This window comes from Mugil cephalus, chromosome 17, assembly GCF_022458985.1.
Source record: "Mugil cephalus isolate CIBA_MC_2020 chromosome 17, CIBA_Mcephalus_1.1, whole genome shotgun sequence".
NCBI classification, from domain to species: Eukaryota; Metazoa; Chordata; class Actinopteri; order Mugiliformes; family Mugilidae; genus Mugil; species Mugil cephalus.
This window is the reverse complement of record NC_061786.1, coordinates 22,223,788-22,237,177: the sequence shown is the minus strand read 5'-3', so window position 1 is coordinate 22,237,177 and position 13,390 is coordinate 22,223,788. Positions and strand designations below refer to the sequence as shown.

The window sequence follows — 13,390 nt, the reverse complement described above, 5'->3', positions numbered from 1 at the left end:
TAATATTAGCTGGGAGTTAAGGATGACAGGAAGAGCTACTGTTAGCTGGGAGGCTAGGAAGCGCTTCTACTAGCTTAGATGGTAGGTAGCTGGGAATGCCATTATTAGCTGGGAGGCTGGGAATCTAGCAAGAGCTACTATTAGCTGGCCAGGATGCTATCTGTAGGCTATGATGATAAGAATAGCTACTATTAGCTGAGAGGCTAGGAAGCTAAGATGATCTAACATTAGCTGGGAGGCTATGATGATAAGAATAGCTACTATTAGCTGGGAGGCTATGATGATAAGAAGAACTTCTACTAGCTTAGTTGCAAGGAAGCTTGCAAAAGCTACTGTTAGCTGGGAGGCTAGTAAGGCTAACAGTAGCTCTATCCTAAAAAATATTTTAATCATATATCTAGAGATTTTAAACACTGAATGGGGTCAAATTGACCCCATAGATAAATAATAGGAGGGTTCAGGTCCGGTCGCCTGCAGAAGTAAAAGCTGCTCCTAACACCTAGTTTCACACATTTCAGGCGACTCGTACCCCCCAGACGTTTGCAGCCAATAAAAACCTCGGCAGAGTGGTTTGACGAGGGCCGTGGAGCTGTGCTCACCGAGGTAGTTAAGGTCAGGGCAAACGGCATCGATCCGACTAAGTGCTCCTCTGAAAACAGTTCGCCTCAATCAATGCTGCCACGGTTCCCTGAAGACCAGAAGACCCGAAGACCCTGAGACCTCGAGACCTCGAATATGGACCAATGTGACAAAGTCGGGCCGAGGTGTCGGAGTCACGTTCCTTCTTTTTCCGTCTCCCTCCTCCCCTCAGCGCGAGTTAATGAAAATGCCATTACTCAGACAGGCCGTCGATGGGGGAGAGGAAGGGGTGAGACAAGGTGAGACACAGAGAGGAGATTAAGTAGGAAAGAAGGACGGCGTTCAAAGGACGGAGGAACAGAACCTACTGGAAATAGAAGAGAAGAAGAAGAACGAGGAGGATGAAGGAAGAAGAGAATCTACAAACTAACGTGTTTTATATTTCCTCCATTTCCCAGAAGCTCTCGGTTATACTAGTATGAATATCTATAGTCCAGGTAAACATTTATTGTCTGTGTTTCCATCTCAAACAGAGATTCTGTTCTGGACGACGTTTCCTTTCTTGTTCTTTTTTTTTTCCTGATTGAATCCTAAATTACACTCTTTCACTTCCTCCGCAAACAAACGACACACAGCAGAGTGGAGTGAACAGATGAAAGGATCGGCCCTAATGACAAGGTACCCTGTCCACTTAATACTTCAAAGATTGAGCTCCGAGCCGGGGGGGCGGGGGGGCGGCCCTCATGGGCCCCTCCCTCGTCCACCACAATTAGCCGAAACCTGAACCGAACCAGGACCAACCTCCTGTAACCAGCCAGGAAAAAAGAAACACAGCCTTAAGGCTAATCATGAACATATGTCCACACACACTGATGTAAATAGAAATGAAGACAAAGCTATTAATAGCTGGGAGGCTACAAAGCTAAAATTAGCTACTATTAGCTGGGAGGCTAGGTGGCTGGGAGGAGCCATTATTTACTTAGAGGCTAGGAAGCAAAAATGAGCTGCTGTTAGTTACAATGCTAGAAAGCTTTGAGGAGCTACTATTAGCTGGAAGGCTAAGAGGAGCTACTATTAGCTGGGATGCTAGTTGGCTCGGAAGAAAAATTATTAACTTAGAAACTAGGAATGTGGGAAGAGCTACTATTGACTGGGAGGCTAGTATGAGCTAGTATTTGCCTGGAGGCTACGAATAGCTGCCATTAGCTGGAAGTCTATGAAGGGCTACTGTTAGTGTAGAAGCTAGGACACAAGGATGATGTCTGATGATGAGGCTAGGAAGCTAGAAGGAACTACTATTAGCTGGGAGGCTGGGAAGCTAAGATGCGCTACTATTAGCTGGGAGGCTAGGAGGCTAAGAGGTGCTACTATTAGCTGGGAGGCTAGGAAGCTAAGAGGTGCTACTATGAGCTGGAAGTCTATGAAGAGCTACTGTTAGTGTAGAAGCTAGGACACTAGGATGTGCTACTATTAGCTGGGAGACTAGGTAGCTAGGGGGAGGTATTATTGGATTAGAGGCTAGGAAGCTAGGAAGCTAAGAGGTGCTACTGTTAGCTGGGAGGCTAGGAAGCTAAGAGGAGCTACTATTAGCTGGAAGTCTATGAAGAGCTACTGTTAGTGTAGAGGCTAGAAAGCTAGGAGGAGCTTCTATTAGCTGGGAGGCTAGGAAGCTTAGAGGCGTTACTATTAGCTGGGAGTCTAGGAAGCTAAGAGGTGCTACTATTAGCTGGGAGGCTAGGAAGCTAGGAGGAGCTACTATTAGCTGGGAGGCTAGGAAGCTAAGAGGTGCTACTATTAACTGGGAGGCTAGGACCCCTAAGAGGTGCTAGCATGAGCTGGGAGGCTAGGAAGCTAACAGGAGCTACTATTAGCTGGGAGGCTAGGAAGCTAAGAGGTGCTACTATTAACTGGGAGGCTAGGACCCCTAAGAGGTGCTAGCATGAGCTGGGAGGCTAGGAAGCTAAGAGGTGCTACTATTAGCTGGGAGGCTAGGAAGCTAGGAGGAGCTACTATTAGCTGGGAGGCTAGGAAGCTAAGAGGTGCTACTATTAACTTGGAGGCTAGGACCCCTAAGAGGTGCTAGCATGAGCTGGGAGGCTAGGAAGCTAACAGGAGCTACTATTAGCTGGGAGGCTAGGAAGCTAAGAGGTGCTACTATTAACTGGGAGGCTAGGACCCCTAAGAGGTGCTAGCATGAGCTGGGAGGCTAGGAAGCTAAATGGTGCTACTATTAGCTTTTTCAAGCAGCATTTATGAACTGAACAGAAACACAGTGAATTCTTTGTTGCTGTGGCTGAAAACTAAAACACCTACAGAATAATTTAACGTTTTAATATACGAACTGTCTATAAGAGAAAATCCGACAGTGGGAATGAACCCAGCGATTTAGAGTCTCAGACTCTGATCACATCACCGACCAGCCCACAATTAAAAACCTTCCATCGCCTCCATTCCTCATTTTTAACGCCGACTCTGTTGCTCGTGGTCACACGCGATTCACGGAGGCAGAGGGACGACTCCAGCCGACGTCACCAGGGCGACAATAAATAAAATAAATAAATAAATAAAATAAAAGAGACGAGGAGGAGGCGTTTACAATTAACCCGGGAGCGTATGATTCAGAGCGTCGCGACCCTTTCTCCGTCTCCGAACCCTGAGTTAGTGCGACGGTATGAGACACGATGTCAGAGCCACGTCTCCATCCGACCTGAGACCTGAGACCGTTACCATGGAGACGGGACGGGACACGACGTCTCCATCCGACCTGAGACCTGAGACCGTTACCATGGAGACGGGACGGGACACGATGTCTCCATCCGACCTGAGACCTGAGACCGTTACCATGGAGACGGGACGGGACACGATCCGACCGGAAAACATCAACACACGAATAAGTTTATTAGTGAAGAGGTTCGACTGGAAACAGGAAGGAGGAAGGAGGAGGAAGATAAGGAGGTAGAAGAAGAAGAAGCAGGAGGAGGTGAAGGAGGAGGAGTATAAGGAGGAATAGAATAAGGAAGAGGAGAAAGAGGAAGAAGACTAAGATGAGGAAATGAAGGAGGAAGAGAAGAAAAAACGGAGGAAGGTGAAAAGAAGGAGGAGGAAAAGGAGAGAGGAAAAGGAGGAGAATGAGGAAGAAGAGAAAAAGGAGGAGAAAGAGGGAAGATAACAAGGTGGAAGAGAAGAAGAAGCAGGAGGAGGAGGAGGAGGAGGAGGAGGAAAAGGAAAGAAGATGAGGAGGTAGAAGAAGAAGAAGCAGGCGGAGGTGAAGGAGGAGGAGTAAAAGGAGGAAGAGGACGAAAAGAGGAAGTGAATTAAAAAAGTGAAAATATTTATGAAACAACAGATTAAATTTAACTGAAGTCTGAGACCAATAAATCCTGTAAAATAAAAAGACTAGAAGGCTCCTCCCCCTCTTTCTCCTCCTCCTCCTCCTCCTCCTCTTTAAGTTAAGGAGTTAAGTGTAAACATTTCAGATGTTTTATAAAATAAAATAAAAACCTTCCAGCTCAGTATTTGTGAACAGTATTTTTGTCCTGTTGGGCTTCAAACCTGTGACCTTTAACTTCCAGGATGTTCTGCAAACATTAGACCACTCCTCTCCTCCTCTCCTCCTCTATCCCCCCCCTCCCCTCCTCCCCCGGCCTCTCCTGGCCCCCCCCATCACCTCCCACTCCCTCCCACTCCCTCCCACTCTGAGCCACAAACACACAGGTTTCCTCATCAGGACAGATGTAGCTGAACGGTAGCGCTACAACGCATCCATCAACGCCTCTGCTCACCCAGATGGGGAGGGAGGGGGGAGGACGGGGGAGGAGGGGGGAGAGGGGTAATTAGGTAATTATAGGCAACGTATGATGGATCCCTGTAGTCGTTTATTTTTGAATCCGATAATAAGTCACAGTGACAGAGGTCGTGATCACTGCTGCAGCTCAGCCTTTTTTTTTTTATTCTGCCCTGAGTGGAAATAATCACCTGACTCCATTTAAACAGATTTATTTAGAAATATGCAGCTTTTAGTTCTTCACACGGCTTTCAAACATAGAAATGTGTTGTTTCACTTTGTTGATTATTGTTGTTTGTTTTGTTTCTTCTTTTATTCCGTGTTTAAATTGATGGTCATTCACTCAGTATTAGGAGATTAAAGGAGAACAAGTTACAGAGGTCTGAAAGCAAGATGGCCGCCTCCACGAAAGCTCTGCTTTGTCTGAAACTTGTTCAAGAGTTAAATTTTTTGAGTGCAAAGTGAAATTTAAAAAGGTTTTTATTCTTGATGTTATTACTATAATGTTAAACCAAATTTAGGCTTTTTAAGTTCCACAAATTGTAAATGGAACCGAAAACTTGAGTTTTTTTACTAGAATTATTTACAGTGATGAAATCTACGAGACCACAACTAATGACAAGAGCTAATAAACAGAATGTTACAGGAGCTTCTAATTACTGTTTACACACAGGGCGGCCATCTTTGAAACTCACCTCTGGGATAGTGAGGAATCTGGAAACCTGCTCATCTGATGTTCACCCCACGTTACTGAATAAATAAAACACATTTCTGTTTCTTTTTTTAGACCTGCAATGCAAAATATGCTCCTATTTAAGACTTTTTAAAATTCCCTGACTTAGAATGAGTTGCTATTAGGTAATAATAATAATAGTAATAGTACATTTTATTTATAGGCGTCTTTCAAAACACCCCAGGACATCGTACGTTAGTGAGACAGGGTTTAAAATAAAAAACAGACATCGAAAGCATTAAAAAGTACAAGTATAAGACTCAGAAAAGATAAAATAATAAAAGATTTGCTTAAAAACAGAGCCACTGTATCTCTGTTGCTTCTAACCTCCTGAGCATCCGCCCACATTCAACCAAACGGCTGAAACAACACAATGAATTTCAGCCCGGAGCCGAGTTCATTACCACAATTAAACCTGTGAGAGCTCTTATTTACCGTGATTAAATAAACGCGGATTATTATTGTGTTACCGCAGCATTCGTAATCAGATCAGCTGCTTTCACGAAGACGTTTGAGACACAATAACTCCTGATGAGGCGTCTCCAGCTTCCGTTCAGACAAACGCAGTAAATCTGAAAATATCGTCGGGTTCTACTCACCGTTCTCCTTCTCGTTCTCTCCGACGCAGTTGTTGATGGACTCGGGGAGGCCCAGCGTGGACGATGAAGGCATCGTTCCCAAGATGGACGCCAGCGAAGGGCCTCTTCTCTTTGGGACGTGGTCCTCACCCTCCTCACCCTCCTCCTCTTCCTCCTCCTCCTCCTCCGCTCTCGTCTTCTCCAGTTTTATCAGAGCCTCCAGAGTGAGCTCATCCAGGTCTTTGCCAAAGTGTTTGGCCACGGCCTGGAGCTCATCGTCGTCGTCCTCTGGTTCCTCAACGTCGGCCAGTTTAGACGACGTGGAGAGGACGTCGTCATTCAGCAGGTCTGCAGAAAGACAAGAAGAAAAAAGTAAATAAACACGTTCTTAGCGGTGGAAATAAAACATATGACGGGATGAAAATCAAACTGATCTGTGGCCTGAAATGTCTTTGTTGTTCTTTCAGCTTTAAACAGAGTGAGGTTTTGTGGTTTCCCCTCAGTTTCAGTCTTTATGCTAAGCTAGGCTAACTGCCACCGAGTAGCAGCTTCATATTTGTTGTGTGGAGCCCAGGAAGTCTAGCGACCACTAGATGACAGCTAATGGAAATCCTAATAAAGAATAAGAATATTTACAGTAGATGGAAAAATCCGACAATTTACGACGAAATGTTTTCTTCTTGTTTGCAGGAGGTGTGTCTTGAATTCTTTAAATTTAACATGTAGTCTGTTTTTGGGGTTTGTTTTCATTTTCTGTTCAAGTTTTATCCATTATCTCCTGGTTTTTAATTGTTATTTAAATAAATAATAGTAAAGCTAAAGAGAAAATGTAACAAAGTGCAGTTCCTCAACTGGCCACTAGATGCTGGTTCGAAAAGAGAGTCAATCCCCATAGACCTCCATGTTAAAATGTCCAACTATACACGAGAAATAAACATGTTTATGTTCACAGTTTTGATCTTTACAGATAATTTATCATATTAATGAACATGAAGGATTATGGGCCTTTCTATAGAGCATAGATCAGTTTTTGCTTCAACGTTTCTTTTCTTAGCATATTACGTAAATTATAAATAAGTGTCAGGCCTTGTTCTGAATTTCACTGACAAAACAATCCTCCATTTTATTTTAATATGGATCATTATTGGTCATTTTGGTGAAACACAACTAAAAGAAATATTAGCTTACTGCTACTGATGACCAAAGAGAGAGCGCTAGCAACCTGGAGAAAAGAGTTCAACTTCAGATTCTGGCTCGAAAGCTGTTTATTTTTATTGCCATTCAAAGCAATACAAATAAAAAAAAGTCTGATTTCCTGTGATTAGCTCAAACGTCAAACTTTGAGGCTTAAATTTATGCTAATGGAACAGAAGTGCAGTTCCTTAACTGTCCACTAGATGTTGGCTCCCCCGTATCCTCCGTGTTAAAATGTACAACATTACAGCTGAAATAAGAATGTTTACAGCCTAGTACAAGAAACTGCTTTGGTCTCTACAGCTTTTTTTTAGGTGAAGTCAGGCACTCGAGCCAAGATGGAGGCGGCCATCTTGGATCACAGGCGCCACATTGAGCTTCAAAACCTCTGGAAAGGGTTCGTCCACTTTGAAAAGACCTCAATTGGAGTTATCTTGCTAAATTATATAAAAAAATGTTACAGTTTCCAAATAAATTAGCGACAATGCTAATAGAGATGGTGGTTTAACTCCTACTGAGTGAGTTGTGTCCTAACGCCTGCTTCCTTGAATTAATCCTAATAATTCTTCAGCTCACCTTCACTTTATTGCACATTATTATGCAGCTCCTGACTCCCTGTTTTCCCTGAGGATTTATAAAACTGCATCACGGTTCATCATAAAAACAAGTCAACGACACAAACAGCAGCAGATAAAAATGGAAGATGTAAAATCGCCACAAGTGCAGAAAAATGATCCCCGAGAATAGAAAGAATGATGAATATTCACATCGAGACAAAATAATTGGGACTGTCTTTTTTTTTTTTTTTTTTTTTGGGCCGTCCTGGTATCTAATTAAAATGTGTCCTTTAATCAGCTGTAATTAAAACGTCCTCGTCGCAGACTTTCAGGCCACGAGACAGAAAAAAAAAAATCAACTCGCTGTGAGAAGAAACTGTCGGATCTGAAAAGCAGCAGCTGGAGCAGCAGCCTGAAAATCAGTGACAGCCTTTTAAAAACCTCCCACTGCGTGAAAGCAGGAGGACGCCGGGACAGAAAGAAAGACTGGCCGAGGCAGAGATAAGAGCCAAAGGTAGGAAGAGATAAAGAGCAGGAGCGGCGGGACGCTGCAGTCTGTTGTGTGTTGCTGTTTTTCTTGGATGGGATGAAGAAACTCAACAGCAGCTCGGACTCTTCATCCTCTCTGAGACGGACACGGCGACGAATAAAAAGCTTCGTCACACTTTAACCTGGGAAGTCTGAAGACGTCCGTCCCGCTCAAACTATTCAACAGCTGCTCGAGTTTCTACCCTGGATTTTATTTCAGAGACGACTCGTCTGGTCTTGGAGCAAAGCATCTTCTCGTCTATATAGTGGCTACACAGCTACGTGCAGCTACTATTAGCCGGGCGCTAACCTCCTGGTCTGAGTGATGAAGCTTAAACGCGGAAATGCAAAACTTCAGAAAGTCCAACTTTACAGCATCATTAAACATGTTTATTTCACTACTCATGACGACTGTAAGGGGTTGATTTTTTTTCTAAATCATTTGTTTAATTTTTGTTTAGAATTCTGCATAATTTTCTGCACTCTGAGTGACAGCTGTTAGCCTGAGCTAACAGGTAGCGGAGTGTTGGGTGGGTGGGTCTCAACGTCAAGGCTGCTTTAGCTCCGCCCCAACACAACCCCCACGTCCATATTTGGAGTATTTGAGTGTGGGCGGAGTAAAGCTCATCCAACATGGCGACCACAGGCTCCGCCCACTCCGGGTGACGTTACGATGGGTTTGTTCATAGGATAAACAGTCAATGCTATTAGCTGAGAGGCTAGGAAACTAGCTTCTAGATCGTCATGTTGATGTGGAAATATTCTTCACTTTCTAAATATTCTTGGTGCTAAACATTTTTACGCTCTCATCAGGTGCTTTTGTTTGTTTTTTTTTAGACGTATCAATACAAAACTTTATCGCAAAAGTGCAAAGAAAACGCTTATTTTTTTTCTCATTTCCCTGTCGACCAGTTCATTTTCAGTCCATCTTACTCAAAGTGAAGTCTCTCAGGTGTGACGAGAAATTAAAGAGAATTATGGGATATAACAAAAAGAAACTTTCAATGGAAACAAAACCGAAATTTCAGAAATATGGAGCATGAATCCCAGAAAATGATGGAAGCTGATTCATTTTACTGTGGCTGATACCAAATGGATGAAGAGCAACAATGAGCAGCATGAATGAAAATGAATGGAAGCAAATACATGTAAATACTGAGCTAGTGGGTCTGAGTTTACACACATTTTAAAGTAGAGCTACTATTTATTTCTCTTCTTTCTGATGCCACAGACTTTATAGAGGTGAGATTCTAGGGTTTAGTCCATTGATGTGACCAAAAGGTGTATTTTCCTCCATATTTTAGGATCAGTGAAATGATGCCTCATACGTAGCAACGGGCTGAACCAACCTTCCCCTTAACTGAGAGTTTCTGTGAGTTACAAAGACAACGTCCAGGAATCTCTTCTAATCTAAGACTCCTTCAGATTCAGTTAGGAGCGAAATCTCACAGTCTTTAGTCTTTAGTCTCTAAAAGCTACGATGTGGGACACACTAAGGTTAAAACATTAGCATCATGGGCGTCACCTTCTTTAGTGTAGGCGGCGTAAACTCCTCTCAGTTTGGGTCGACTGTTCTCCAGCTCTGCGTCTATTTCATCCTGGTATCCTTGAATCTCATCTGTAGAGGACAGAAAATAAAACTATTAAAACCATTAAAACCTAAACAACGAAAACAGAAAAGGGAGCAAACGGTTCAGCAACATGAATTTAACTCCAGCTTCGATTGTAATACGTCACTACTGTGACTTAATGAAAAGTTAATTACACGTTGAGCAGAAACTAAATCATGTAGAAACCAGAGTCTGATCTTCACTGAGTCAAGGTCGGCCAAGAGGAGAAACATCAGAGGAGGAAACTTTGACTGTGGAACAAATCATGTGAACTTCCCTGAAAAGTCAGAGGAAAGAAAAGTGTTCGTACCTTCGTAGCTTTCCATCTTTTTCTTCAGCTCGATCTCCAGCTGCAGGAAGGAGAAGACAAAGGAGGACAAACTAAATGAAAGTCTTTCTCCAAACCCACAGTCACTGCAGTAATTTCATAATTATCCAACCACATCAGCACAGTTTACTAAAACATGCAGACGTCCCAGGACACGGACTCTTCCTCCTCAACGTTCATTCAACAATTCTGTCACAAACTCTGTGGAAAATCAGCCAGTGTTTGTGTTGTTTTCTGTCTAAAGTCTGATTCACCAGCTCCACTCGACTGTTCTGCACTTTAAATAACACACTGGCTCAGTTCTATGAACCAAACATTAGGTTCTGCTGCTCATTATTTACATTCTGTTTAAACACATGTAGGTTGTTGCTCTGTATCCAAACATGTGACAATAAAGTTGAATCTAGTCTTTTTTTATCGTCTTTTCTTTAGTTAAAGTGTTAAACTGTTATATTTTGGAGTCGATCTCTTTAAGCCTCATGATAGTTTTTATTATTACTGTTCTTCTTCTATTATTATTATTATTATTAATTATTGTGTTTCATTTATTTTAAAATGAGCCAAAAAATAAAATAAAAGTGGAAGTAAAACATCACAACAAAGGAACCAAAGCTCTTCTCCACCTCCTCCTGTTTTATTTCCAGTACAGTTGATTCTGTCCAGAACCTCTTTGTCAATAAAGTTTTAAAGTGACTGATGTTTATTGATTTATTTTAAAAATCACAAATTAAACTCGAACCTGAAGCACAGAATCAGAAGTGGATTCATACGAACGTTCACACGGCTCCAACTATTACAGTTGTTTAAATCACTGATTAGTCGCTGATTATTTTATGAGTTAATCATCTAGTTTATTAACAGAAGAAACCTCAGATGTTGACTAAAACGAGGAAAAATCAGCAAACTAACACTTAAAAATGTTCTGATTCATTTACTAATCAAGTAATTGTTGGAACTTTAATTTCACGCATGATCCACAGGTTTAAAAATACAATTTATTTGGTCTAAAATCTGACTCCACAGAAGCATAAAAGACTGGAGAGTTGTGTTGAAGCTGAGGGCGAGATGGTTTGTGGATGTGCAGTGATCTCTGACAGCTGTAGTTTAGAGGTTAATATCCTCCATTAATTATTGGAGGAAGCCTGAGGGCTGCATGTAATCATCAAGATAATATAAAATGAATTTTTATATTCCTCTTTGGGTGGGTGGGGGGGTGATTTCATAAGCAATGTGTATTTTTATGATATTAACTTCTTGAACCTCAGGTGAATTTTAAGACTCCTTGAACTTAAAACGTGATAAAATCCTGACCTGATGGACTTTTTTCTTCTTCAGTCCGGCCGTGAAACAGGGCGGGTCGCACTCCTGGTCCAGGTCGACCTTCATGAACTCCTCGATGGTCAGCTGACCGCTGGGCGTGTCCTCGAACTCCGTCAGTCTGATGTAGAAACAGGAGGACGTTTACGTTTTAAGTTACAAAGAACAAACGCAATCACTTTAACCACACACCAAGAATAAAAACGCATCTCAGTTTGTCTGATCAATTATAATCCAGTCAAAAACATGTTCTGAGCTGCTGTCTCAAAAATAGTGCATCGCTATCCTACTGCTGTTTCAGAACCAAAAACATGTCTAATTAACCAGATAATAACAGTATTTTTGACCATTTATAAAACTACTCAACAACATGCACATGGTTTAGATCCGTTCTTTGTTCTGAGCTGCTGTCTCAAAATAATGTATCGCTATCTACCGCTGTTTCAGAACCAAAAACATGCCTCATTAACCAAGTACTAATGCCATTTTTCACTACTTGTATTTTAATCAATAACATGCACATGGTTTGAAGTCATCCCATGTTTTGAGCTGCCGTCTCAAAACAGTAGCTCGTTATCTCCTGCTGTTTCAGAACCAAAAACATGTCTTATTAACCAGGTAATAACAGTATTTTTGACCATTTATAATGAACTCAATAACATGCACATGGTTTGGAGCGGTTCCTTGTTTTGAGCATCTGTCTAAAAATAATGTATCGCTATCTACTGCTGTTTCCTAACCATAAACGTGGCTAATTAACCAAGGACCAATACCATTTTTGACCACTTGTATTCTCATGTACAACTCCTGCATGGTTTGGAGTGATTCCTTGTTTTGAGACGTCATCTTAAAAGTATCTACTGCTGTTTCAGAACCACAAACGTGACTAATTAGTTATGCAACAATGAAATTTTTGACTACTTGACTAATCTAATCAACAACATGCATGTGGACTGGGGCTATCCCTTGAGACGGTAGCTTAAAACAACAGATTGCTGATCATCTACTGATGTTTCAGAACCACAAACATGGCTGTAAGTACTTTAACATAATGCCACCACCCACCTTTTTCTTAGCGTTGTTTCACACACTTTCACGACGCTGACGATTTCTTTGACAGTGCGGCGAAAATCGTGGAAACGAGCTGCGACTAGAAGAGCTGAAAACAAAATAAAAATAAATAAATAAATAAACAAACAATGTGATGTAATTTGACCAAGGAACAAAAATTAGATGGAACAAGACTGAAAGTTCAGATGAAAGTAAGGTGAAAGGCTTTTAAATATATATATACACCTTAATGGCTTACACGACATTAGAGCTTAAGAGGAAAAGACGTGACTGAAGACTTAAATGTGTATTTGGCTTTTCTGCACAAACACCTTCGAGACTAAAAGAACGAGCCAACAAACGGGGGCACCTCAGCCTGCGGAGCCAACAGTCCACCCCCACACCGAAACACGGTTTTAAAAAGGAGTAACAACAACGCTAACATTATGCAATGGATTGCAGTGCGATCCTTGAAGGGGAACAGTTATATAAGCGTCATTAGGGTTGCCGCGCTCAAGAGCCTGTTAAAAGATAGATGCATGCTTCTGCTTCCACATGCACAGAGCTAACAGCCTTTAGGACTGAAGTGGTGGCTTTTAGCTCGGCTCAGGACTTTCTCAAACATTTCATCAGCGCTACCTTGAAACCATGTAAGTTCAAAGCTGCCGTTGTTTCTTTTAAATGCAGAGTTGACTTTGTCATTTATCACTTCCCTTTTGTCCTTGAACTCAGAACGAATCCAGACTGCAGTTTAAAAACTCTCCTGTCCCGAAAGAAACTTGTAGCAGATGCATATTTTTTCTTCTTCTTTCTTTTTTTTTAATCCATCAACTTTGATATCTGCATCATGTTTAGGAACAAACTTTTCCTTCTTCCATCCGAGCGTATCCTCCTCAATGATTAATGATGAGCAATTAATTATTCAGGCGATGCAGCAGAGGAACAGAGAAAGCTGCAAATTGAAACCGTGAGCGTAAACATGCAGCGGGGCAGAGGAAGCCGGTGATTCGATTTCAGGACGTCTTAGTTGGTAACGCGTCAAACCCGAGTGTATTCCAGGTCGACGCCGGCCGGCGAAGGAAAGCAGAGCTTTGAGCTCAGCTGCTTCGCATTAACTGCACCATGAATCACA

At 42.0% G+C, this 13,390-nt stretch overlaps 1 protein-coding gene across 1 annotated transcript in view; it reads right to left on the bottom strand.

Moving 5' to 3' along the window:
• LOC125024081 (transcription factor IIIB 90 kDa subunit-like) overlaps window positions 1-13,390 on the bottom strand; it is an 86,961-nt gene that overhangs the window by 40,844 nt on the left and 32,727 nt on the right. The window contains exons 8-12 of the mRNA XM_047611750.1: window positions 12,274-12,367; window positions 11,203-11,329; window positions 9,874-9,913; window positions 9,479-9,571; window positions 5,696-6,022 (exon numbers count right to left, since the gene is read on the bottom strand). Coding sequence (XP_047467706.1) covers window positions 5,696-6,022; window positions 9,479-9,571; window positions 9,874-9,913; window positions 11,203-11,329; window positions 12,274-12,367 — 681 coding nt within the window. The remainder of the gene's footprint in view (window positions 1-5,695; window positions 6,023-9,478; window positions 9,572-9,873; window positions 9,914-11,202; window positions 11,330-12,273; window positions 12,368-13,390) is intronic.